The sequence below is a fragment of the Miscanthus floridulus genome, chromosome 10 (genome assembly GCF_019320115.1).
Source record: "Miscanthus floridulus cultivar M001 chromosome 10, ASM1932011v1, whole genome shotgun sequence".
In the NCBI taxonomy this organism is placed as follows: Eukaryota; Viridiplantae; Streptophyta; class Magnoliopsida; order Poales; family Poaceae; genus Miscanthus; species Miscanthus floridulus.
This window is the reverse complement of record NC_089589.1, coordinates 28,734,540-28,762,364: the sequence shown is the minus strand read 5'-3', so window position 1 is coordinate 28,762,364 and position 27,825 is coordinate 28,734,540. Positions and strand designations below refer to the sequence as shown.

Sequence of the window (27,825 nt, the reverse complement as noted above, 5' to 3'; positions counted from 1 at the left end):
GAGCTCTCGACAAAGAATATTGATAAATTTTTTTTGACATTTTTTGTGCCGAAAGCTATGGCTCAGCTCTCGGCAAAGGCTTCCTCTTTGCCGAGCGCTACGGTCATGCGCTCGGCAAAGCTGGGATTCTGTGTGTTCCAGAATTCCCAGCTTTGCCGAGGGCATGACCATAGCCCTCGGCAAAGCCACAGCCAGTTTTAATTTTTTTTTTTGCATTTCCAGTCAACAAATAAACATATATATGACATCCACATCACAATAAGCACATCCACATATCAATAACCATATCCACATCACATAATTCACATCCACATCACATAATTCGCATCCACATCACATAGAAGTCTCAAAGTTCGAAGTTACAAACAAATCTCGACACATAGACAACCACAAGTGTAAAGTTCGACAAGCAACATAAACAAGAGGCATAGGAGGCGCCAAACTGGTCACGGCGACGGTCTGGGCTGAGAAGGCGCCGCGTGCGATCTTGGGGAGTTGACGAGGAGAACGTTAGGGTCGTTCGACACCGCCGACTGACGCTACACAAACAAAGAAGATGCACAACGTGTTAGACAACATAAATAGATAACCAAGCACTACATGTACTTTTTACCACCACGACCACACTACTACCACCACCACCACCACCACGCCACCATCACAACCACACCACTACTACCACCAACAACAACCACACCACACGCCACCACCTCCACCAACCACGCAGCCACCACCACCACCACGCCACCACCAACCACGCCGCCACCACCACCCACCACCATCACCACTAGCACTAGGTTTCACTAGGTTTGACATTTAGAGAAACTAAAACATTTGTCATACTCACCGGGGTAGAATCAAGCTGAGGTGGAGGTGTAGGCTGCAGCTGACCGAGCAGGAACTATGGGACCGTTCCACCTTGGGTCATCGCAAGACCCCGCACGTAGGAGAGCACCTCTGCCATCTGCCGCTAATCCTGCTCCTGCTTGGCCTCTAAAACTGCCAGCCTCTGCCTCTCGAGCTCCCGCTCGGCCTCCAAAGCTGCCAGCCTCTGCCGCTGCTGCTCCCGCTCGGCCTCCATCGCCTGCAGCTGTGCCTGCAACATTTGACACCAATGTTTCAAGATTGCGGAGCTAAGGTATGTAAAAGTCAAAGAACTAGGAATGGAAGAGAACACTTACCTGGAGTGTCGACACCATGGTCGGGCGCTGGCGTACGGCCGGCATTGAGCTCGTGCTCGCTGCTCGGATCTGGTGCAGCGGAGGAACAAAGGTCGTGTCGAGGACACCGTCGCCAAGCCAGAACCGCCCATGCTTCTTGCCTTGCCCCACCCTCATCATGAGCTCTGGATCAAGCCGCTCCTCGGTGGTCGGGTCATAGTCTGGCCCGTGGACTGACCTTGCCATCTCTATGTACGCAAAGATGCGAGGGGCAATACTGGCGTTGGTGAACGACTCGGTAGGGACTTCCAGGGTCCAGTCGGTGGCAGACGTCGCCTTGCCCAAGTGGGACAAGGCATATGCCTTGAGGTGACCACAAGGGCGGCCACCATGTGACGCCGACTGCGAGAAAGACAATAACATTGTTAGAGTTGTTGCAGAATTGAGTGTTAGGCTAGAGAAATGGTTTCGCCTTACCCAAGCTTCTGAGAATTCGGAGAGGTTGCGGCTGCCTTGATGGTGTTGTACTCCTTGCATCAGCAAACGGCGCTCGCGTGCTTCATCATGCTCCTTCTTCCAGTCCTAGCTGAGCCACATGTCCACAATCCTCTCCTAGGCATCCGGATGCCGATTGCACCAGTTAGGAATCGCCTACAGGCCATCAAGCAAACGATATATCAGAAGATCAAATTAAGGAAACTTAATCTCAGAAGAAATCAATAGTAATGTTTTGTATTTACCGCAAGGTACTCCTCCTTGGTCAGTACCACCTGTCTTGCCTTGTCCTTTTTGATGCTACGCCCTTGGACCTTCGCGTAGTGCCAAATGTGCGCCTGATGACGTGCGTCGTGAATCATGTCCGTGACGCGCTTATTACAAGAAGCGACCGCCACCTGGTACGCCCTGTGCTCCTTGCCCTCCTCGATTCTAAAGAAATCCTACATAAAGGCGTGAGGTATCAATTACTTATTAGAAGAATGCCCAATGAATACGATGTATCTATGGCTAAAAGAATACAATGTGTGCCTGAAAGACTTACCGATAGGTCCCTGACGACCCGCTCCGCCTTGTTCCTGTATCTTTGGCCACTACGATCCATGGCATCGGCGGCCAATTCGTAGTGGTCGAACTGAGTGGCCGGCTCGAACATGTCCGGGCTCACCTCCACTAGGCCAGGGTAGTGCTCCCTGCACATACCTCCTAGGATGCCATTCACTTTGCGTGCCTTGGCTCCAGTCTCCACAAGTTTTCAGTTCCTGCACAAGTGATTACAAAAGTATTAGTTTGTATTTTGATTTTCAACATTTCAAATGAAGAAGTTTCTAGCACATCTTAAGTTACTTACCTATCCCCATAGGGTGTGATCAGCGGGCGGGCCGCTTCAGGTATTGGTCGACGCGGGAGCTTCGCGGGACCACGCAAGTACACCGTCGACACTCCAGAGGAAGTGGATCCCCCTGCAGTCGCCTTGTCCCCTGAGGTGGAGGACCCCCCCTGCATCCGCATGCTCCATCACGGCAGCAGGCTCCTCCATGGCCGCAGGCTCCTCCACGGCTGGAGGGGTAGTCGGCTGCGTCCTACTCGGACGCCTGTGGCTCCTCCGCCTCGGCACCGGCTCCGAAGGCTGAACCGACGCCTTTGACTCCTCCTGGCTAGCGTAAAGAGACTGGACGGACCTCCTGGGTGGCATCTCCTACATTAAAAAAGAATAAAACAATTAGCATATATAAATGATACATAATTAGAAAGAGATGCAAAATGAAGATAATTACATGCAAAATGAATATAATTACAAAAACAGATAATATTACATGTATTAGAAACGATCTCCACGATCGGGATTAGCTGGATTGTACATATCGTCCTTCGATGTGGCCGACTCTGCTCGTAGCTTGTTGTGTGAAAGCGATACCCATTGACGTCATAAACATTACATGACATGACCCTAAAGTTGAAGCCATCGACAACCTAATTCGGCACTTATAGATGCATCCCTGTAGCACTGCAAAGTCAGGCTAGAGCGTTATGTTATTCACACAAACGGCCAACTTAAAATCAAGAAACATTTGTCTTCTCATGAAGGGGCCTCTTAGTCGACTCCATCATGCGATAGAATGCCCTTGCGGTTTCCTCTGGCTCCTGCTCCTCGGTTTCGTTCTTACATCGTACACCGAGGTGTGCTTGGTGGAAGTCATCCATCATGTCTAGTACCCTGCCATCACTATCAAACTCCTCCAAACGTGGCCTCAATGCCTCATCTCTAATACGATGGCCTTCACCATGGCACACCCACCGAGTATAGTCTGGCATAAACCCAAACTTGCAAAGATGTTCCTCAATGACCTTCCTGGTTTTCCTATTCCTATTTGCACATTCGCTGCAGGGACACCACACCTCTATCGCTGCTTGAGCACCCACACCAAATGCTTTGTCCAAGAAATCCTCAGTCTTCTGTATCCATTCACGAGTGACCTGATTCTGACTACGGCGGCCCATGTACATCCAATCACGGTTATCCATCATCTACCATATATATAAGAGAGTAATATAACCATCAATAGCATATGCACCGCTTGCCTACTATCTAATAGGTAGGGATAGATCCTAATCCCACCCGTGGATGCGTAGATGAGGTTAGTTTCCATGCTCCGCTCCAATCCGAGATAGAATTTCGGCAGCACATCCTCGTTGTTCTCCCGATACACGTCCTGGAAGGGGGAGTGTGTATCTGGAGAACAACAGGGAGGTGCTGCTGAAACCCCATCTTGGACCGGACCAGACCATACAAACTAAATCATCTATGCATCCGCGGGCTGTCCAAATAACGTGGACAATCCAAAACAGATACGGTCGCAGATATGCAGAGATCCGCATACCTACGACTGTATCTCTTTCGGACGGGAGACGCCTAACTAGTTTACGCGATCTAGCTAGGGTTACGGACAAAGGGCTTATACCTAGGGTGGCGGTGGAGTGGAGAGGTGACACGGTGCAGGTAGACCCGAAGGAAGACGCTCGGGGTACTCCGGGTCCCCTCCGTCGGGCTCTTCTCTGCAAAACAAGAAACACAATTTATAAGTTCAAAATTTTGGCAGAACCTCCCCTGTACAGGGAGGCTTCCAAAACCTGCAAGGAAAAAGACAGCACGATGGCCGACATCCACAATTTCGGCACGATGGCCGACACAACGACATATGGCACGATGGACAACACATCCACAAAAGGCACGAAGGCCCACTAATCCAGAAATGGCACGAAGGCCAGCAACAGGCGGGAGGGGGGCTTTACCTTGGGTGGCAGTGTAGTCGGGCGACGCGGAGTCGGGATCACCCTCGTCTTCGGCTAGACGCGGGGAAAATGGCGACGACCGCTCGGTGTGACGCGACGACGCGGGGGCATGACGGTCGTCGGCCTCTCCTTCTCCCCTCCACTCTTCTCCCTTCCTCTTCTCCCTTCCTCCTCCAAACGCTCTCTGCACGGCCGGCAGGGGCGCACGGGGCCAGCCAGGGGCACGTGGGGCCGGCCGGGGACGCGCTGGCCGCGGGGGTGGCTAGGGGCGCGCGGGGCCGGCCGGGGACGCGCTGGCCGCAGGGTGGGCCACTGGCGGGCGTGGCCGAGGGCGGCGGCGGTGCCCGACCACTGGGCGAGGCGGGGGACGACGCGGCCCCGACGACGATGGCAAAGAGGGCATACACAGTCTTGGAAGCTCCTCAACTTGGAATGAAATTGTGCTGCACTAAGGAAAGAGAATCAGATAAAAGAAGTTATAAACCTTGACCTTAATTGTACATAGTAGTTCATCACATGCCATCTGCATACAGCATTTCACTCCTAGCAAGTTTAAATGTTCAATTAAGTTTAGAGATCAGAAACTAATTCAATCATGAAGTTCCAACAAATCCTTACCAGCGTCTATGTTTTCATTTTTCTATTTACTATGTTGGCATCTTTGTTGAGCTTCTGTAACAAAATTAATTTGGAAAAAGTCTACTTAACCCCTCACCTATCATACTTGGTCTACTTCACCCCCTCAACTATGAAACCGTCTGTTTTACCCCCTGAACTATCTAAAACCGTCTGCTTTACCCCCTGGGGCGGTTTTCACTGTAGCAAACCCGCTGTTACTGTGGCAAACCCGCCGCTGCAAACCGCCCCAGGGGGTAAAGCAGACGGTTTTAGATAGTTCAGGGGGTAAAACAGACGGTTTCATAGTTGAGGGGGTGAAGTAGAACAAGTATGATAGGTGGGGGTTAAGTAGACTTTTTCTAAATTAATTTATGCTTGTTCATCAAAAAAATTGCAGGAACTTGATGTAATTAGCACCAGTAGCAATACGTATATTATCAGTTCGTGATTCCATGTTTTCACAGTTCTGCATATGGATTATCTAGGCAAGATGAAATACGCTAATGCATGCACAAATTAGTGCTTATTTATACAGATCCACTTGTAAACTTCCTTATGATTTCTTTAGAATTTTCAGTCATGCAGATCCAATTAATCTGTAGCATCCAAGTTTGGTCTGATGGATCGACAGAGTTGGGCTCAGAACAGTCCAGGAAATGCCATTTTTCTCAGTATTCATAGATATCTTTACTTTTAAATCATATTTTTAGATGTTCAATTATGAATGGGCACACCACCGGAAAGAGTGCAAAACGAGCTGTTATTATTTATTGCACTTTTTAGGAGTCAGGTAATAAACGCATATAGCTGTTGGTGGTGCCTCCCAGCTTTAGTTGCTTTTATTTGCTATATTCATACTGGTTTTTTTCCATTCAAAATTTTTGACTCATTGATGTTTATCCAGTTATTTAAGAAAGCACAAATTAGTATCTGAGTTTGCAGGAAATCCGTATGCATGGTTTACTCTATTATTAATCATGAAATTCTTTTTCAATGTTTTCTTTTGTTTTGCTTCTTTTGACAGGTTAAGCAATTAGCAGCCATTAGAGAGGCGATAGAAGCAAGGGTTGTATTAGTTTTGCTTTTTCTTTTTATAAAAAGTATTGTATGTGATTTAGTGGAAAAAAGGTTTATGGTTTGAAATACGATTGTATGATTCATTTACCTTTAAAACCCAAGTTTTGTGATCAGCATCATCATAAATATATCAAATCACGTTTTTACCTTCCAGTTGGAGACTCTTATTTGTTGCATCTAGCCTCACCTATTTCAATATGAAATCTACCATTCAAATCCAAAAATAAGAAAGCAATACACGTTCACGTTCACCCGTCAGAGAAACCACCAGGCTAAAAGAAAATCGACCAAAATCAACTGCAAGAAAAAAAGGGGGGAAAAATCGGCCACAAGAGCCGACCACGTGACGTAGAAAGATAAACTAAAAGAAAACCGACGATGAAATGAAAAAGGGGGAAATCAGCCCCAAAGAAAGAAAGAAAATCAGCCGCAAAAAAGCAAAAAAAAAATCGGCAAAAGACGACCACGTGACATATAGAAAGGAAAACGGAAAGCTAGATACCGCCTCGCATCAAAGTTAAAGGGACAACTTCTCGCGCAGGCCCCTGAGGGGTAACCTGTGCAGGTTAAATTTAAATCAAGATTACAAAAACGCAAAGTAGCTTGCGAAGACCCCCTTTCCGCTGAACCTAAGAATATATAAAAAACCTAAAAACTACACCTCCAGAGCCGTAGGTGCGGAGGCAGCCTCTCCAGCCCTCGGAGCATCAGCGGCTGCAGTGGGGGACCTCCGGCCCGGCGTCTCACCAGTCTTCGATGTCTATCCCTCGGCGGCCTCTTGCGTCCCAACCTGCTGTAAATCCTGCATAAACCACGCCAAAGGTAACCAAAAAAACACACAAAGGAAAAACAACAAATCGAGAAATTACAAACAACACTAACCGCAGCGCGGCGGGCCTCCTCCAGGGAGCGAGCGTCGGCACGACCAAACTTAAGCCAAAAATACTTCATGATATTTCTGACCAGCTTCGAGACCTCCCCCGCGGTCTCCCCGAGCTCCGAAGGCCCTTCAAACTCCCTCCGGCTTCTTTGCTCAACAAAATGAGTGCAGCCCAACTTCTCGAGTGTCTTGCATAAATTTGTGGCGCAGGAAAGCGCACCAAAGTCCATGGTGCCTCCAACAAAATCAGGTAGTTTGGCGACGTTCTCCTTGAACCAGGCGAAGATGCCAAGGGCGGAGACATTGGCAGGCAACGGCGAAGTCGTACCGCCGAAGCCACCCAGAGCTGCCTGGTACAACTCGGCCATCATGACACCGGCAGCACGCGCCTCCTCCAAGCACTTCTGCAGCAGCTCAACTTGCGCACTGAGCGCCTGGCTTGAAGATCTCTCCGCATCAATTTCCATGTGAAGGCCTTCATTTGCATCAACGGCTTTTTGAAGCCGGGCAAGGGCGATCGCCTCAGCAGCCTTCGAGCCGGCAACATCTTTCTCCAAAGCCTCTACCTGCGCCTTCAAGTCATCAACAGCTTGACGAGCAACGCGGAGGTCCCCCGCTTCCATGGAAAGCAGCTTCTTTTCGTCCTCTACCCTATCCAATTCCATTTGGAGGGCCTCGATAGCCTCATCTCGCTTGATGACCTCTAGAGCCATGCGTTCCTCAAGGATCTCCGACATGTGATGACCCTAAAAGATGAACAATCAGCAAAACAAGAAAACCGAGGAACAAAAAAGCGAAGACATAAAAGCCAGTACACCAACCACGCAGTTATGCTCCAAGTTATAGCGCAAAAGCTTATGGAAGTCCACCTTCTTAAAATGATGGCGAGTGCGATCTAGCGAAAATACAGAATATAAGAAATAAGTAAGGCAAAACCAACAAGAAAAAATATACACAAAATACAACCTCCTATTTCGTTGTAAAGAGCATGCAAGGTCTCCGCCCACCCACTTAATGTATCCGCAGAACCTTCACCTATAGCAAAAAGCAAACGTCAAAAACACAAATCAACAACAAAAACTAGAGAACATAAAAGCACAACAAGTCGAACCTCCGGCGACGGGGGCTGCGTCCACCGAAGGACCGGCTCCAACCTGCAGGGAGGCCATCGGAGGAGCATGCAGCCCCACACAGGCAAGGTCTACCCCAACAGGAGCGGGCTTCTCCCCCGGGATGGGCATCTCCATCGCCATGGTTAGACCAGCTAGCAAACAAAGGCAAGGAATGTCCGATAAACACACAAACAATGCATAGCAGACCCCTAGAAAACAATTACCTAGATGCAAAGCTTCAGCAACGAGGCCTGATGTCCCAACACCCATAGCTCGCGGAGGGGTCGATGCGGCCTTCGGCCCTTAGGGCAAAGCTGAAGACAGCCGTTCTTCGGACTCGTCCTCCGATTCCTCTAAATGCTAGGCCTTCGCAGATCGGCCAGCATTCACAGAAGTCTCCTCGCTGACGGAGGCAGAAGTAGAACTGGCTCACAACTGGAACGAGGTTCTTTGCCGAGGGCCAGATACGCTCGGCAAAGAAGCCTTTGCCCTCGGCAAAGGCTTTGCCGAGAGTTGCTCTCGGCAAAGGCCGGTCAGCACAGTACCCCACGGCAAAGGCTACTTTGCCGAGAGCCGCATCTCGGGCTCTCGGCAAAGGATTTGCCGAGGGTTAGCCGACCGTGGGCAAAAATTTTCGCCGTGACGGGGAGAGGTCACGGTAAAGTTGATCTTTGCCGTGAGCCTTAGCAAGCTCTCGGCAAAGAATTTCTGAATTTTTTTTCCAAAAAACTTTGCCGAGCGTCTGTCAGAAGAGCTCTCGACAAAGAATATTGATAAATTTTTTTTGACATTTTTTGTGCCGAAAGCTATGGCTCAGCTCTCGGCAAAGGCTTCCTCTTTGCCGAGCGCTACGGTCATGCGCTCGGCAAAGCTGGGATTCTGTGTGTTCCAGAATTCCCAGCTTTGCCGAGGGCATGACCATAGCCCTCGGCAAAGCCACAGCCAGTTTTAATTTTTTTTTTTGCATTTCCAGTCAACAAATAAACATATATATGACATCCACATCACAATAAGCACATCCACATATCAATAACCATATCCACATCACATAATTCACATCCACATCACATAATTCGCATCCACATCACATAGAAGTCTCAAAGTTCGAAGTTACAAACAAATCTCGACACATAGACAACCACAAGTGTAAAGTTCGACAAGCAACATAAACAAGAGGCATAGGAGGCGCCAAACTGGTCACGGCGACGGTCTGGGCTGAGAAGGCGCCGCGTGCGATCTTGGGGAGTTGACGAGGAGAACGTTAGGGTCGTTCGACACCGCCGACTGACGCTACACAAACAAAGAAGATGCACAACGTGTTAGACAACATAAATAGATAACCAAGCACTACATGTACTTTTTACCACCACGACCACACTACTACCACCACCACCACCACCACGCCACCATCACAACCACACCACTACTACCACCAACAACAACCACACCACCACGCCACCACCTCCACCAACCACGCAGCCACCACCACCACCACGCCACCACCACCACCAACCACGCCGCCACCACCACCCACCACCATCACCACTAGCACTAGGTTTCACTAGGTTTGACATTTAGAGAAACTAAAACATTTGTCATACTCACCGGGGTAGAATCAAGCTGAGGTGGAGGTGTAGGCTGCAGCTGACCGAGCAGGAACTATGGGACCGTTCCACCTTGGGTCATCGCAAGACCCCGCACGTAGGAGAGCACCTCTGCCATCTGCCGCTAATCCTGCTCCTGCTTGGCCTCTAAACTGCCAGCCTCTGCCTCTCGAGCTCCCGCTCGGCCTCCAAAGCTGCCAGCCTCTGCCGCTGCTGCTCCCGCTCGGCCTCCATCGCCTGCAGCTGTGCCTGCAACATTTGACACCAATGTTTCAAGATTGCGGAGCTAAGGTATGTAAAAGTCAAAGAACTAGGAATGGAAGAGAACACTTACCTGGAGTGTCGACACCATGGTCGGGCGCTGGCGTACGGCCGGCATTGAGCTCGTGCTCGCTGCTCGGATCTGGTGCAGGGCGGAGGAACAAAGGTCGTGTCGAGGACACCGTCGCCAAGCCAGAACCGCCCATGCTTCTTGCCTTGCCCCACCCTCATCATGAGCTCTGGATCAAGCCGCTCCTCGGTGGTCGGGTCATAGTCTGGCCCGTGGACTGACCTTGCCATCTCTATGTACGCAAAGATGCGAGGGGCAATACTGGCGTTGGTGAACGACTCGGTAGGGACTTCCGGGGTCCAGTCGGTGGCAGACGTCGCCTTGCCCAAGTGGGACAAGGCATATGCCTTGAGGTGACCACAAGGGCGGCCACCATGTGACGCCGACTGCGAGAAAGACAATAACATTGTTAGAGTTGTTGCAGAATTGAGTGTTAGGCTAGAGAAATGGTTTCGCCTTACCCAAGCTTCTGAGAATTCGGAGAGGTTGCGGCTGCCTTGATGGTGTTGTACTCCTTGCATCAGCAAACGGCGCTCGCGTGCTTCATCATGCTCCTTCTTCCAGTCCTAGCTGAGCCACATGTCCACAATCCTCTCCTAGGCATCCGGATGCCGATTGCACCAGTTAGGAATCGCCTACAGGCCATCAAGCAAACGATATATCAGAAGATCAAATTAAGGAAACTTAATCTCAGAAGAAATCAATAGTAATGTTTTGTATTTACCGCAAGGTACTCCTCCTTGGTCAGTACCACCTGTCTTGCCTTGTCCTTTTTGATGCTACGCCCTTGGACCTTCGCGTAGTGCCAAATGTGCGCCTGATGACGTGCGTCGTGAATCATGTCCGTGACGCGCTTATTACAAGAAGCGACCGCCACCTGGTACGCCCTGTGCTCCTTGCCCTCCTCGATTCTAAAGAAATCCTACATAAAGGCGTGAGGTATCAATTACTTATTAGAAGAATGCCCAATGAATACGATGTATCTGTGGCTAAAAGAATACAATGTGTGCCTGAAAGACTTACCGATAGGTCCCTAACGACCCGCTCCGCCTTGTTCCTGTATCTTTGGCCACTACGATCCATGGCATCGGCGGCCAATTCGTAGTGGTCGAACTGAGTGGCCGGCTCGAACATGTCCGGGCTCACCTCCACTAGGCCAGGGTAGTGCTCCCTGCACATACCTCCTAGGATGCCATTCACTTTGCGTGCCTTGGCTCCAGTCTCCACAAGTTTCCAGTTCCTGCACAAGTGATTACAAAAAGTATTAGTTTGTATTTTGATTTTCAACATTTCAAATGAAGAAGTTTCGAGCACATCTTAAGTTACTTACCTATCCCCATAGGGTGTGATCAGCGGGCGGGCCGCTTCAGGTATTGGTCGACGCGGGAGCTTCGCGGGACCACGCAAGTACACCATCGACACTCCAGAGGAAGTGGATCCCCCTGCAGTCGCCTCGTCCCCTGAGGTGGAGGACCTCCCTGCATCCGCATGCTCCATCACGGCAGCAGGCTCCTCCACGGCCGCAGGCTCCTCCACGGCCGGAGGGGTAGTCGGCTGCGTCCTGCTCGGACGCCTGTGGCTCCTCTGCCTCGGCACCGGCTCCGAAGGCTAAACCGACACCTCCGACTCCTCCTGGCTAGCATAAAGAGACTGGACGGACCTCCTGGGTGGCATCTCCTACATTAAAAAAGAATAAAACAATTAGCATATATAAACGATACATAATTAGAAAGAGATGCAAAATGAAGATAATTACTTGCAAAATGAATATAATTACAAAAACAGATAATATTACATGTATTAGAAACGATCTCCACGATCAGGATTAGCTGGATTGTACATATCGTCCTTCGATGCGGCCGACTCTGCTCGTAGCTTGTTGTGTGAAAGCGATACCCATTGACGTCATAAACGTTACATGACATGACCCTAAAGTTGAAGCCATCGACAACCTAATTCAGCACTTATAGATGCATCCCTGTAGCACTGCAAAGTCAGGCTAGAGCGTTATGTTATTCACACAAACGGCCAACTTAAAATCAAGAAACAAGGGGGAAGTTGGACGGTACCTTCTTTTGGAACCAAGAAATGAAATCCCGCTCCTTAAGAATGGTATCAACTTCATGAGGGCGAGGTCGCCTTGATTGACGCCAGAATAGATTAACAAATTCCCTATGTAGACAAGAAACATGACGGGGTTGGATGCAGAATAGTGACGGAGTAAGTAACAAGTTCGTTGAGAACTTACTCGATATACGGCGCCACTTCATCTAGGTTGGCCAACAAATATAGCATGATACTGCGCCACTCTTCATTGCTCAAGGTCTTTGGGCTCAATGCACTCGCTCTTCCAAGTGACCCTTTCAAAAGGTTGAGGGTAGATTTATTTTCATCCTCATTGTAACGAGCCGGTCGATTATGCACGCTAGGAAGGTTGCCCTTATAGTATGTTGTTGTGAAGTTTGACACCTCCTCGTTAATGAACGCCTCTGCCATGGAAGCCTCAATTCTAGCTTTATTTCCACATTTCTTGTGAATAGTCTTTAGACATCTCTCGATTGGATAGCACCAGCGGTTCTGCACGGGCCCCCCCATTCATGCCTCGTACGGGAGGTGCACAATCAAATGTTTGCATCGACAGGAAGAAGCCGGGTGGAAATATCTTCTCCAACTTACAGATCAACTAAGGGGCTCTTTTTCCAAGTCAGCCACCACGTTTCTAGATAACTCCTTGGCACAAAGCTGGCGGAAGAAATAGCTCAACTCTGCCAGCACGACCCAGACATGCTCAGGGATGAAGCCTCGAACCATCGACGGAAGAAGGCGCACAATCCATATGTGGAAGTCGTGACTCTTCATCCCTAAGACTCGGCCAGTAGATGGGTTGGCCCCCCTCTTAAGATTCACTACAAACCCATCAGGAAACATTAAGTCCTTGATCCATTGGACTACTACCGTCCTGTGCTTCTTTTCCAAGACGTAATCGCCCCTAGGCCTTCTCCATGTCTTGCCGGCTCTTGGTGGTCGCATCTCTAGGTGTGGTCTATCGCATAGCCTTGCTAGGTCCGCTCTAGCCTTAGGGTTGTCCTTTGACTTGTCAGTGTCCATGAGTGTTGCCCAGAGAGCTTCGGCAACATTCTTCTTAGTGTGCATTACATCAATGTTATGTGGCAGGGCCAGGTGCTTCAAATAGGGAAGCCTCTCCAAGCCTGACTTATGAGTCCACATATGTTGAACACCATACCCCACGAAACCAACTCTGTCTTCCTTAGCGACAAGACCATCTATCTGAGCAAGAACCTCGGCGCCAATCATCTTCTGTAGTTCAGGGTCTGTCACTACGACACCTTTCGTAAAGTTCTTAATGTCTCGTCTGAATGCATGGTCAAGAGGGAGGAATTGTCGATGTTTGTTGAACGAGGAAAACTTGCCACCACTCTTCAACCTAATGAACTGCAGAGCTGCCTTGCATACCGGGCATGGGAACTTCCCGTGGACACACCAGGCGCTGAATAGACCATATGCCAAAAAGTCATGCATCAAGTAGTGGTACCAAACGTGCATTGTGAAGTTCCTCTTTGTAGCACGGTTGTATGTCAGTACCCTGTGATCCCATGCACTGATCAACTCATCAATCAAAGGCTCCATGAACACACCCATATGTTTCCCCGGGTGACCAGGAATTATCAGTGACAAGAATATGTTCTGACGTTGAAGAAGGACGCCGGAGGGGAGATTGAGGGGGATAACGAAGATTGGCCAACAACTGTATGGGGCCGCCATCATTCCAAAAGGATTGAACCCATCTGTTGCAAACGCAACATGCACATTACGAGCCTCTAGAGCTTTGTCAGCATAAATGCCATCAAATGTTTGCCATGCTTCACCATCTGATGGATGTACCATCTTGTCAGGATTGTATCGGATGCCATTTTTGTTGCCATGTCATCTGTTTCGTGGACTCCTCGCTCATGAATAGCCGTTGGAGTCTCGGTATGAACGGAAGGTACCGTAGGACTTTCATGGGGATTCCAAGCTGCTTCTTCTGCCCATCACTAGATTCTACCTCCACATACCTAGAGGACTCACACTTTGGATAGTACTTTGCTTCCACGTGTTCTTTCCTAAAGAGGACGCACCCGTTATCACAAGTGTGTATCTGCTCATATGGCATCTTAAGAGCTTTGAGGAGCTTCACTGACTCGTACATGTTCTTCGGCAGCGCGTGATCTGCCGGAAGCAGGGTCCCAAAAACTGCCAGCATACTATCGAAGCAGTCTCGACTCATGTTATGCATGGACTTTAACCCCATTAAGCGTCCAATGGCATCGAGTTGAGAAACATTTGTCTTCTCATGAAGGGGCCTCTTAGTCGACTCCATCATACGATAGAATGCCCTTGCGGTTTCCTCTGGCTCCTGCTCCTCGGTTTCGTTCTTACATCGTACACTAAAGTGTGCTTGGTGGAAGTCATCCATCATGTATGGTACCCTGCCATCACTATCAAACTCCTCCAAATGTGGCCTCAATGCCTCATCTCTAATACAATGGCCTTCACCATGGCACACCCACCGAGTATAGTCTGGCGTAAACCCAAACTTGCAAAGATGTTCCTCAATGACCTTCCTGGTTTTCCTATTCCTATTTGCACATTCGCTGCAGGGACACCACACCTCTGTCGCTGCTTGAGCACCCACACCAAATGCTTTGTCCAAGAAATCCTCAGTCTTCTGTATCCATTCACGAGTGACCTGATTCTGACTATGGCGGCCCATGTACATCCAATCACGGTTATCCATCATCTACCATATATATAAGAGAGTAATATAACCATCAATAGCATATGCACCGCTTGCCTACTATCTAATAGGTAGGGATAGATCCTAATCCCACCCGTGGATGCGTAGATGAGGTTAGTTTCCATGCTCCGCTCCAATCCAAGATAGAATTTCGGCAGCACATCCTCGTTGTTCTCCCGATACACGTCCTGGAAGGGAGAGTGTGTATCTGGAGAACAACAGGGAGGTGCTGCTGAAACCCCATCTCGGACCGGACCAGACCATACAAACTAAATCATCTACGCATCCACGGGCTGTCCAAATAACGTGGACAATCCAAAACAGATACGGTCGCAGATATGCAGAGATCCGCATACCTACGACTGTATCTCTTTCGGACGGGAGACGCCTAACTGGTTTACGCGATCTAGCTAGGGTTACGGACAAAGGGCTTATACCTAGGGTGGCGGTGGAGTGGAGAGGTGACGCGGTGCAGGTAGACCCGAAGGAAGACGCTCGGGGTACTCCGGGTCCCCTCCGTCGGGCTCTTCTCTGCAAAACAAGAAACACAATTTATGAGTTCAAAATTTTGGCAGAACCTCCCCTGTACGGGGGCTTCCAAAACCTGCAAGGAAAAAGATGGCACGATGGCCGACATCCACAATTTCGGCACGATGGCCGACACAACGACATATGGCACGATGGCCAACACATCCACAAAAGGCACGAAGGCCCACTAATCCAGAAATGGCACGAAGGCCAGCAACAGGCGGGAGGGGGGCTTTACCTTGGGTGGCAGTGTAGTCGGGCGACGCGGAGTCGGGATCACCCTCGTCTTCGGCTAGACGTGGGGAAAATGGCGACGACCGCTCGGTGTGACGCGACGACGCAGGGGCATGACGGTCATCGGCCTCTCCTTCTCCCCTCCACTCTTCTCCCTTCCTCTTCTCCCTTCCTCCTCCAAATGCTCTCTGCACGGCCGGCAGGGGCGCACGGGGCCAGCCGGGGGCACGCGGGGCTAGCCGAGGACGCGCTGGCTGCGGGGGTGGGCCACCGGCGGGCGTGGCTGGGGGCGCGCGGGGCCGGCCGGGGACGCGCTGGCCGCAGGGTGGGCCACTGGCGGGCGTGGCCGAGGGCGGCGGCGGTGCCCGACCACTGGGCGAGGCGGGGGACGACGCGGCCCCGACGACGATGGCGCTCGGTGGGCCGGGCTGCTGCTCCGGCGGCGCGGGGACGGGGCGCCACCGGCGGGCGTGGCCGGGGGCGCGCGGGGCCGGTCGGGGACGTCCTGTTCCCACGTGCTCATAAACAATGGCAATATGACAATTATGAATAAACATGAGCATCAACATCATAGAATAACAATAAGAACCAATTATTTTGTCAGTTTTCCAAGCCACTCATGACCATGAGCACGGCTATTATAATAGTTTTTAACACTCTGCAGAGGTTGTACATCTTTACCCATAAGTCGTGATTTACCCTTTCGCCCGAGGTGATCAGCCTCTTGACCCACTATCAAGGAAGGTCGGCAGGGTTCACTATGAAATCTTTCAAAGGTTCGTCTAACAAGTTAGTAGCCGCTAGGTTTCCAATCGGCAAGCAGATGTAGAGCCCCCTTCCGAATGGCACATTCCGCGTAGGCTATACACATGGGGACAGAGGCCGCACTATACCCATCTCGTCAAGCCCCTTTTGTGCCTTTCGATAACCACTAATAAGCTAGAAAAGGTCCCCATACTTGACTAAAGCCAGAGTCATATAGCACTTATGGTTGTACTGTAAGTCCCGAATTTTGCTCATAGATAAGTCGATAGGAATTCCATGTTGCTAAAAAAGCACATTTTAAACATCACTGTGTATACCATTATTCATTATTAAGGAGCTTTCATCATTAAGTAGTGCAACTAGCAAAACTACCCATATGCATGAACCATAGGTATCAAGGATCAAGATAACAAATACTAGGAATATCCTTAAGGCTATCATATTCGACACATGTAGCATGAATATAGTGACATTATGATTATTAGGTGTCAAGGAGAGCCTCATATTATACTTGCCTTTTACACTTGCTCAAACTTCCTCAGACATTAGCATATGGTCAACACCTTCTGGTCTTTAGCACTCACAGACAACTCTTCTTCTACTCGCAGATCGTATCAACCAAGCACACCAGCAAACATAGAAACAACAAATAAAAGCAACTAAGAACAGTACACCAATCAAAGCAAAAGGCTTGAAAACGTGTTAAAAAGATGCCCGTTGCTACGGTCGGTAAAAATAAGCAATTATCGAAAGATTTGCATTATAAATAAAAGAAACAACTATAACCTTGATTTATTTTAAGTAAGGAAAGCCATATGAATGACATCAATTCAGATTAGTCAACTCTATTTTAATTTTAAAAAAATGAATTAGAACTAGTCATGTTTTTATTTATAAATATTGACATATAAGTTAAGCAAGTTAGACGTTTATTTTATAAAATAAATAACAGGTGAGAACATCTAATTCAAATTTAATACAATCGTGTTCAAGCTAACAAAATTTAATTAACAGAACACAATAGGTAGATATTAATCAAATTGATATTTTTTTATGAAAAGCTGAGACTTAAACATAGCTTGTTTTTAATTGCAAAAGCAAGTTGCATCAACGTTATTCCAATTAATATTAAATTCAGAAAACATGTCGCATGTAAAACACGGTTGCTATACCGTAGATTACGTCAGTACGAACGCAACGGAAAAGAGTCAAATAAACGGAGCTAAAATAACTAAGATATGATGACAATAAATTCATGGCAAGGATGAACATATATATGAGTACTGACGAGTACACAGACTCAATGGACAGTCTATGTAGTTAGAGAATTATCTCGAGGATGTAGAGAAGATGAATTTTCTCAAATCGAGGGATAGATAGAGAAGGATCATTCATTATGCATGAATGACGTAGGCATGACATCAGCATAATCCTTGATCAATAAAATAATGGGCAAGGAGATGTGCGGTCTCACCATTAATCAAGCATGCATGACGCTTGTTACTGGTGTCAAGGCGACGGAGGAAAAAGCACCTGTTTCTGCTGTTGGACAGGAACTGGGTGGCCGTGACTTGCATCTACTGAACAGGAAGCATCACGTACAGTGTGCAAATAAACTTGCATGGTACTAGATACGGTTCGGCTGCGACTAGCAAAACAAGCACAGAACTGATCAGACGAACTGAAGAGAAAAGAGACAGATAGGAACCATATGAATGTGCAGTGCTCACCGATGACAAACAACGATCGATGGCCGGAGTTCTGCAAGGGATGGTGGAGCACAGAGCGGGATGGACGGTGTGGCTGGACTTGCATATGGAGAACGGCCTAGGGTCTTTCCTGCAGCGTAGATGATCAGGCCACGGGACGATGCCGATGAGGTCTGAACAGCTTCCAAGTGACCTCTGGCGATGCTCCTGGTGGCTGCGTCCTTCACGGCGCTTTATAAACGGCTTCTCCGGCGCAGTTTGTGCAGATTTCTATGGTGGCCGGCGGCAGCGCACTAACAAACTGGGGCACATTTGGAGCAACCTTGATGATGGAAAAGATTGACTCTGGCGGCGGCATGGATCATGGCTTAGTTTTAGAGTTTAGAAAATAAACGATGGCCCAGGCTTGCTATGTATATATAGACAACCACTTCTCCTATATTTCAGGTGCCTGAATTTTAAGATGATTTTAGACAACACTCTTGTACCACCAACTAGTATAAGTAAATTATTACTTTTGTGATTTGTTATTTGTCTTTGTGTCATAACATATTAAATTTTTGTCCTTGTCTTCCTATAGAAATAATTGTAAATTGTTAATTGTCTTTGTGCCAACACAAATAAGATTTTGTCGAGTTTATGATTTTGTCTAAAGGGTTTTTTATTCTAGGTACTGAAATTGCAGATTGCGCCTACAGAAATTGCAGTGAATGAAATATTTATTTTAGTATAAATTGTATGCAATAATCGTCGCCTGAAAGGAAACTAAAATTCAGGCACCTGAATTTTAGCCGGTCCCAAAATAAAAGAACGGTTCTTTGCTTCCTTCAAAAGATCATTATTTTATATTATATTATATTATATCATTACGTTAAGGAAACAAATGCATGGAGCAAATAAACAGAATTGATAGGAGATGGATTAGCGAGCTGAGATGATTTAGATGATTCCTAAATGTATTTTGAAAACTTTGCACCCTCAAACACAAAGTCAAGCAACAAGCAAACATCACATCCACCAAAAGCTAGTCAAATTAATTCAGAAAATTTTGTAAATTCACATTTTTCTATATCTAAATTTTGCAAGAACTTAAACAAATATTGGAAAAAAAATTCCAAATATTTAAACCATTCATGTTATTTATGATTTGTATTCACAACCCAAAATTGGAAATTTTGGTGCGTGACAATTAGCATAACATTACAAGGTAATGCACCACAAGGTAGGTAATTAGGTTAGAGATCACTCTGATTTGTTAATGATTGCTCATGAGCCTTGTGATGTTGTATTTTTGTTCCATCATCGTTACTCTCATCAGACTCCTTGCATGGCTAATCCTCTTTCTCATCTGACAGCTCCAGTGGTGTCTCCTTGTACCTGTTAATTTGCATAGTAATGCGAGCAGACCAACATCATGTATATCTTGATGTCAATTTACATTTATGTTTTACAGAAATAAAAGTAATGCAAAACTTGTGGTATGAAATGTGAGCAGACCAATATAGCAAAGTATACATGGATCTCAATTCAAATTTGTGGTTTATTAAAAAAATAAGCTAACAACTAATACAAAATCTAGAGTTGTATGGTTATTTTACTCTATGTATGACATGTGCACGCAAAACGCCTGTAAAAAAAAATAACTTGATGAGAAATTTAAAAAGAACACGAAGACAGGTAATTTTGATCGCTTCTCTTGACATACCTCATCGACAGGATTTCCTTGTGAGTCATAGACACAAAGTGAATAGCCGAAGAATCCACTGTAGCCTAGGATGGCAATCCAGACAGTGATGGTTGCTGCGGTGTGGCCCAGGGTAATAAGAGATAAAATATATACCATGAGAATCAACCCATAATATGCGAAAACAAGGGCCTTCCCTCCTTGTCCAATAAACGTGCCCCGTAGTAACCCAACCACGTAAATGATCCACAAGACAAGCACTCCGAGAAATGGCATGAGGACATATAGTAAGAGGTCGTTCGTGGCGTAATCAACTGCGTGGTACACTACACATGCGACACCCACAACAGCACCTAGTGTGGCAACGCCAATGTAGAGTCCAAAGACAATCCTAGGGATGTGCATAGTAGTCTTCAGGCGATGACATACTTGGCAGTAGTCTTCAGGCGGTGCTCGGCAAGTGCATAGCCAACAAATCCAGAAGCAAGGTGGGTGTTGAGGTGCACGGTGATCATCCCAACCTTCGGACCAAGTGTCAGGTGAACGACAATAGCTAGCAGGATCCCGTTGGAGAGAGATAGAAACACCATCCAGACCCTCATAGTGACCTTGAGGAAACAGACCCATAGAAAACAACAGAAACAAAGCGACAACGAGAGCTCCCATACCGACGCTATGAGAAGCGGCTGGGCCACGAGAGAGCCACAATGTAACCAGCGTGAACAGCACGACCATCACGGACTGGAAATGAGGGCATTCTTAATGACCCTCACTTGATCGAGGGGCTTGTGCCATCTCTTATTTTCCTTGACCAGTGGCTGGAGGTGGATGCGGGGGACGTCATCGTTGCTTCCGGTGGGGCTACCTCTCGTAGGATCAATAATCTTGTTTGAGGAGGAGCTCTCGGAGTTGGTCAGGTCGTCACTCTTGCCCATAATCTTGCTGGAGGGGAGACCGGTTGGAGGTCCTCGCTGTGGCGGCGGCAGCAATGGATAAATTAGGTTATTTGACACCTCCAAGAGTGGTCACCTGAATGCAAATTCATCATGTAGAATATTAATTAACATCTTGCATAGTTTGCCACTTTCCCTCTTTAACTCATTTTCTTCTTCTTCTTTTTCCAATTTCAGGCAACTAGCCTGAACCAGGTTCAGTGCCCTTCCGCACTTCCAATTTCAGGCATCTTGCTGTGATGAACTGTACTGATACAAAATACAAATAATAATCAACTGCATGATCTCGTCCCTACTGAGGCCAGAATAACACCCCACATGCATGATGCATCCAAATGGCAGCACTACAATCATGCATCTCATCTGTTCCCTTTTCTTTTTCTTCATTCACACAGGAATTAGCTTATGTTTGAGCTACAGACCAAACGATCGAAGACAAAGACTGAAAGGCATCAGAATGATCTGGTTCAAAACTATAGGATTCATGTGGATCAGGATCCGTACCGTTGGAAGGGGGGCTACGATGCGCGGGCTCAGCGTCAGCGTTGGCTTGAAGGCGCCGCGCATGGAGTCGGCGTCGGCAGGCGGGCGGCGCGGTGCGCAAGAGTCGCGAGGCTTCAGGTTCGGCGAGATCGATTCAACTCCCGATCCATGCAACTGCACGTGAAAATAGGCAAAGGGAACTTTTGTTTTTGTTTTGTTTTTTGCTACTAGTGCCTAAGTTAAAATTAGAAATATTAAAAGAAAAGATAAAAGAGCTAAGATGGCACGAAAAATAAAGTACTAAGCAGGGACGAGAAATTTGTGAAGAACATCTTGGTAATGACAAATCTATGAAGAAAATCACCTTTGAAAATGTCAAATAGCTAATTTCTCGGTGCCGGCCACCACGTCTTCTTTCTTCGTTCTCCGGGCTCTTGAGTCTCCAGTCACCCACAACCTGGACTTCGACGGAGATGGACTCCATGGCTCTCTATGGTTGGGCGCACGGACGTACCATGGACACATATGATTATATTGGTAGCCGTGTTTTAAATCGTCGGCTAAAACCTTTAGGGATCTATCTCCTAAAACGGTAAATAGCGGGTTATAGCAATAGCTAATAGTTGAATATAGCGGCAGCTATAGCTGGAGATTAAAAACCAACGGTAGTCAGAAATGTAGCTGCGGGCTGCTGTAATCTAGGCACGATGAGACGATGGGATAGGCAATCACTGTGAGTTACTATGTTGGAGTCTGGCAACGATTAAGGGTGCGTTTGGTCGGGCTATGGCCTTTGAAAAAAGTACTGTGAGTTTTGGACTTTAGAAAAGCAGCTTTGGTTTGTAGGCTTTGAAGCAGCTCAAAACCGTTTAGAGCCTGTTTGGAAGGGCTCCGGCGGCTCCGTCTCCGTCTACTGTACCTACACTGTGAAGGAGCCGTCGGAGCCTCTACATCGCAGCTCCTCTAGCTTCCTCTCCTTCACAGTGCATTTAAGCAAGAGTCGGGGCCCTTTGATGAGCAGCTACAGTACAAAACAGTGCGGTACAGTATTGAGGGAAGAGGAGCCGGAGCCCCTGGAGATGCGCCAAACATGCTCAGTTGGCAAGCCGTGGCTTTTGGAAAAGCCGCTGACAGCGCCCCCACATGTCAGTCTCTCTCACTGACTCCTCCATCGTCTTGTTCGTGACTCCGTCGCCGTACCGGATGTGCGAGGCCGGCGAGCAGGCTGCGCGCCGCCACTGGGGATGGCCCGCGCGCCGCCGGAGATGCTCCCACGCGCCGCCGGAGATATGCCCGCGCGCCACCGGAGGTCGTGGTCGTCGGGAGCAGGGGCCGTGCTCGTGTGGGGGCGGCGCTCGCCACCGGGGATGGGCGGAGCAGCCGAGTGAAGGGAGGAGAGGACGGGGGCAGGCGGATTCGCCCGCGTCGGAGTTGCTCGCCGGCGAGGCCTTCCCAGGCGGGGGACATGGGGTGGGGGAGGAGAGGACCGGGGCGGGGGAGGGCGCGCAACCGCCGTGCTCGCCGGATCTCAATCGGCGGAGCCCGCGCGCAGCGGCCACTGCCCTGGCCGCTGCCCTGGCCACTGCCCTGCCCGTGGGAATGAAGGGTGCAGGAGGTGGAAGAAGACCGGATCTCGCAAACGTGGGCGACGCCGGCGAGGAAACGTGGGCGACGCGGCCGCCACCGGCTCGTCGGAGGAGCTCGCCGGCGAGGAAACGTGGGCGACGCGGCCGCCATCGGCTCGTTGAAGGAGCTCGCCGGCGAGGAAACGTGGGCGAAGCGGCCGCCTGAGGGAAAGAGGAAGGCGGCGGAGGGAGCAGCGGCCAACCTGGGGGCGGCGCGTACGGAGAAGCGGCGGCTCCGCGACTTCTTTCCTCGTGTCGGACGGAGACAGAAGGAAAGAAAAACGAAGGGTTAATTGAATTCACGCAATTATAATTTTCGATGTTCGTACTATTTATCCATTTTAAAGCATGCTGTTTCCCATAAAAATACCACTGAATACGTATGGACATAACCTGGTCCCAGCTACAGGTGTATAAGAAGACGTATACTTCATCTCCCCTATCACTGATACGCGAGCCCCACATGTCATCTTCTTCTTCCTCTCCTCATCTCTCTCCGGCTCTCTCTCTTTCTCTCCATCCCGACGCGGCCATAACGGGCGCTGCCGGCGGCGGCGGCTGCGGGCTTGCGAGCGAGGCGACGAGCCAGTGTCGTGACCCCGCGCGCCGCAGGCGAGCAGCCACCGCGGAGCTCGCGGCCTGACCGACATCCTGCTGCTCACCCGCTTGCTCGCCCGCGGCATGCTGCTGCTGCTCGGCGTGTTGCTGGCCTTCCCCGACGGCGGGCGCCTCCTCCTCCATGGCCGGCGTCCAGTGTACCTCCTCCTCCATGGATACGGGGCCGATTGGGCTTCACAAGTACCTCCATGGCTGGCGCCCAGCACACCTCCTCCTCCATGAATCCGGCGCAGGTCGAGCTTCACAAGTGCCTCCATGGCCGGCGCGACCACGGGCTCCACTGGATCCGGTGCAGGTCGACTGCGGGCTCCCGGTGCCCAGCTTTGGCAGGCGTGGCCCCATCCCTCCGCGCTGCAGCGACCTCGTCCCCGCGAGATCCAGCAGGCGCGACCCATCCCCATGCCCGCGAGCTCCAGCAGGCGCGATCCCATCCCCTTCCCCGCGAGCTCCAACAGGCACGGCCCCTTCCCCGCCCCCAGCCCAGGCCGGCGCGCTGCTGCTCACCCGCGGCGCTGCTCGCCGTGGCCGTGGCCGTGTCGGGATGGACAGGGAGACGAGGAAGAAGAAGATGACATGTGGGGCCCGCGTGTCAGTGATAGGGGTGATGAAGTATACGTCTTCGTATACGTCTGCAACTGGGTCTAGGCTGTGTCCATACGCATTCAGTGGCATTTTTGTGGAAAATGAAGAATTGTAATGGCATGCTTCTAAATAGGCGAATAGTAATGGCGTTTCTCCAAACATCGAAAATTATAATGGCATAAATCCAATTAACCCAAAAATGAAACGGTATCTTCGTAACCAGTGGAAGTGCGCAATTATTTTGCCAAAAGTAGCTGAAAGCAGGGGTGAGCTGCTTTGAGTTTTGTACTAGAGCAAAAGCAGCTTTTGGGCTAAAGCAGCAGGTGCTTTTCATCCCTTTGGTTAGCTTTTGACTTTTACAAAAACAAAAGCAGGTTGAAAAGCCCAATCAAAAAAGCCTAAGCTTCGTTAGTAAGTCGTAATTCTAGGATCCGGTCAATGGTTGAGGATCTTTTTAAACTGATATAGGTAGCTATGTGCTAAATTTAAGGGGGAGAGGCCCTGAAAATTCTTTATAGCATGGTGGTTGTCAAGCTAAGGGTTTAAATTTGGGTGGTAGATTTCACCACAAGAAATATAATGGTCCATTCGGTTGGTGTGAAAAATGCCCTGTTTATGCTGAAAACACTATTTATACTAAAATGTTGCGAAAAAAATACTGTTTCGGCTGATAAAAAAAGTCGAACAAGTTGGCTTCGTCAGCCGAACCAGATAATAACCATCTAAGCAATGGAGGATCTACGTGGAGGGCAAAGTGGGTCACGCACTGCTACAAAACAGGAAAAAACACTGTCGGTTCTAAAAGTGCATCACTGCTAGACTTTAATTAGAAATGACAATGCGTTATCGGTAGTGATAGGCACAGGCTTCCACTACCGGTGCTACAATTGGTAAAGATGGGCCTTTAAAAAAAAGAAAACAAAACAATCGGACTGCCCACTAGCCACCGTCGGTAATGCGAGCCCAGCGCAACTGCAGTCCGTGATGCAAGCACCACGTCACAGATCGATTTTTCCACATCACACAGAGAGAGAGGGAGATTCATCAAATCATAGAAAATCGATTCATCACATCACAGAGAGAGGGGAGAGGTTCAACACATCATAGATTGATTTGTTACATCATAGTGAGAAAGGAGACTCAATACATCATCGATTCATCCACATATGACCTCCCACTATGTCCGCTGCCCATGCCCGAGAGCTCCGCCTGCACCCCCGTGCCCTGTGTGGTGGCCACAAAGCTCCACCCCATGCGTCACCGAACAGGGGGGGTGCCCGTTGGGCCTTGCACCCCCCGCGTGTTGGTTGGGGAGCTCTGTCCCCACACCCTCACGCCAGAGTTAGGCAAGGTGAGGAGGAGAAGAACGCGCGAGATCTAGGGAGGGGATAGAGGCCAAGAGGGGGAGAGAGAGGGGAGCGGACGTGAAAGTTGCGGGAGTTAGACGCGGTGAAATAAAATTTCATGTCCGAAGGCAATGGGATCACAACCGGTTGTAATACAACCTGACAGTAAAATTTCAGGTTCGAGAGCAATGGGATCACAACCAGTTGGTAATGCAACCTAACGGTGATAGAACCTATCACTGCTAGGCTGTATTACCAAGTGACGATAATATTATCCATCAATACTGATTAGTTTTAAAATCCAGGAGGTGGTATGCTTTTCAATTATGGACCGACAGTGATACATTATTCTATAGGTTTCAAATTGTCCAGGAGTGATTGGCCGACAGGGACTATGGTTTCTGCCGTAGTAGTAAGGGTCCTCCTTAGCAATTGAGTTTTCGTAATGATGTCTATCCATGGTTAATGCTTAGGAAGTTACTTTGATTTGCGCAGACATTATAGCGTTGATCGCCATTGGCATTTGGCAGGTGGATCGAAAACAACCCAAACAATTTATTGGCAGAAACTTAAGAGAAGTCCAAAGAAATCCTTCTGTTACAAGTTTACAACGACAAAAGTGGTGCTCCGGCAATATATAGTTGTATATGTGTCTTTGTCCCCGTTTATTACCTACCTTAAACACACCGCCGGCCCGCCACCCAGGTCCCAACAAAACGGTGCATCTCTTTTCTCCGTCATCTCGCAAGTCCATCCATGCTAAGCATTAAAGCACGCGGCTAAAACAAGAACATGATGCTTATCGTTTCCTCGCTCTCGTCGCTGTTCATTTTCTTGCATAGGACATATACAGCTCTCCCCAGCTCGTCACAGAGCCTCCTCTCTTCCTATTTACCCATGCTGTAAAGTGTTCACAATTTCCTGGTAGCTAGCAATTAAGTTACAATCACTCTAAGCTACTACGGCTCCCATCTCCAACAAAGTTGTAGCGTTCCAGATATAGACGACGATGGCGACGATGCCACTGATGCCAATGCCGCCGCCGTCGCCCTCCGGCGGCACGCCGCCGATGCCGATGCCGCCTATGTACAACAACATGCCGACGATGCACGCGGCCTTCTTCTGGGGCCACCGCGCGCAGGTGCTCTTCTCCAACTGGCCGGGCAGCGACCGCGACGGCGCCGGCATGTACGTGCTCTGCCTCCTCGCCGTGGCCGCGCTGGCCGCGCTCGCCGAGGTGCTCGCGGCGTGGTCCCGCGCCCTCGCCGGCCGCGGCTCCAACTCCCTGGGGTGGACGCTGCAGGTGACGTGGATCCACGTGCTGAAGGTGGGCCTGTCGTACCTGGTGATGCTCGCCATCATGTCCTTCAACGGCGGGGTGTTCTTGGCCGTCGTCGCCGGCCACGCGGCCGGGTTCCTGGTCGCGCGGAGATGGAGGCTGCTACACCCTGCAGTCCGTGACGACGACGGCGCGCATACCAACGGTGATCTCTGTGTTAGTTAATTGGAGAAGTATGAGAAACAGAATGTTGCGCTTGCCATTTGCCGAGGAAATTGAATGCTTTTGGGCTATATATCAGGGTCAACCTAGTTTGATGAATTTTTTTAACGATTTTTTTTTTGAAACGGAACCTAGATATGATTGATGAATGATAAATAAGAGAGATTAGGAATTTTCTCTCACGATCAATTGACACTACGTGAAAATGTCACTACAGGGACGATGAGAAAAATGTGACAGACATTTCTTGCGCGTCCCTGGTGACTTTGTTAATGACGGGGCTTAAAGGGACACCTGGGCCCCAGCCCATCACTTTTAAGGAAGAATAGCAGATACGGATTTAGGCCCCGTTTGGCCGGGTCCGTGGGCTCCGGCTCCTGCACTGTAGCAGGGTGTCGGCCGCTGGGCGGCCCACAGGTGCCTGGAGGAGTCGGAGCCATAGAGCCAGAAAAACGAGCTTCTCCGGCTCCAGTTCTGTCAGTGAGAGAGAAAAGGAGGAGAGAGAAAAATGGCTCCGGTGAATAGTAACCTGGTGTCGGCCGCTAGGCGGCTGACAGGCCGGAGCCGGAGCCGCAGGAGCCCGGCCACGTTTGACATGGCTCCACTTCACCAGTGAAACCGTTTTTTTTTTTTTTTTGCTTCAGCTCCATGAACAGTTCTATCGGTGGAGCTGAAGTCGTTTTAGAAAATCGTTTGGCAAAATAGTTCCACATATAGAGTTCCTTAAAATATGCTCTCACATAACGTCACATAGGATAAGGTGAAGCCGGAAGAAGCCACTATCTTTGGCTCCTTCTCACCCCCAAAGCTCTGTGAGAGCACGTTTTTAAAAGCTTCATCGGTGGAGCCATTTTATTTTACCCCATTTAGCAGAAAACGGCTCCAAACGTCTCCTAAAGCCGCTGGAGAAGCCCTGTCAAACTAGATGC

General features: G+C 49.2%; 2 protein-coding genes across 2 annotated transcripts; one reads left to right on the top strand and one right to left on the bottom strand.

Annotated features, from left to right (window-relative positions):
• Window positions 1-10,225: 10,225 nt before the first annotated feature.
• Window positions 10,226-11,545, bottom strand: LOC136486357 (uncharacterized). Its single transcript, XM_066483228.1, has 5 exons — window positions 11,401-11,545; window positions 11,094-11,310; window positions 10,795-10,992; window positions 10,532-10,705; window positions 10,226-10,456 (listed from the first exon to the last, which is right to left on the bottom strand). Exons 1-4 carry the CDS (start codon window positions 11,484-11,486, stop codon window positions 10,667-10,669), a joined length of 540 nt encoding a protein of 179 aa, XP_066339325.1. The 5' UTR covers window positions 11,487-11,545; the 3' UTR covers window positions 10,226-10,456; window positions 10,532-10,666.
• Window positions 11,546-26,166: 14,621 nt separating this feature from the next.
• Window positions 26,167-26,899, top strand: LOC136485862 (copper transporter 4-like). Its single transcript, XM_066482682.1, has one exon. The coding sequence runs from the start codon at window positions 26,405-26,407 to the stop codon at window positions 26,897-26,899; it is 495 nt and encodes a 164-aa protein (XP_066338779.1). The 5' UTR covers window positions 26,167-26,404.
• The last annotated feature ends 926 nt before the right edge of the window (window positions 26,900-27,825 follow it).

Coding starts and splice junctions, on each gene's coding strand:
- LOC136486357 (XM_066483228.1), bottom strand. CDS start 11,486: ATGGTGTACTTGCGTGGTCCCGCGAAGCTCCCGCGTCGACCAATACCT. Junction 11,311..11,400: donor ATCACACCCTATGGGGATAG/GTAAGTAACTTA, acceptor TCACTTGTGCAG/GAACTGGAAACTTGTGGAGA. Junction 10,706..10,794: donor CCAAGGAGGAGTACCTTGCG/GTAAATACAAAA, acceptor GATGGCCTGTAG/GCGATTCCTAACTGGTGCAA.
- LOC136485862 (XM_066482682.1), top strand. CDS start 26,405: ATGGCGACGATGCCACTGATGCCAATGCCGCCGCCGTCGCCCTCCGGC.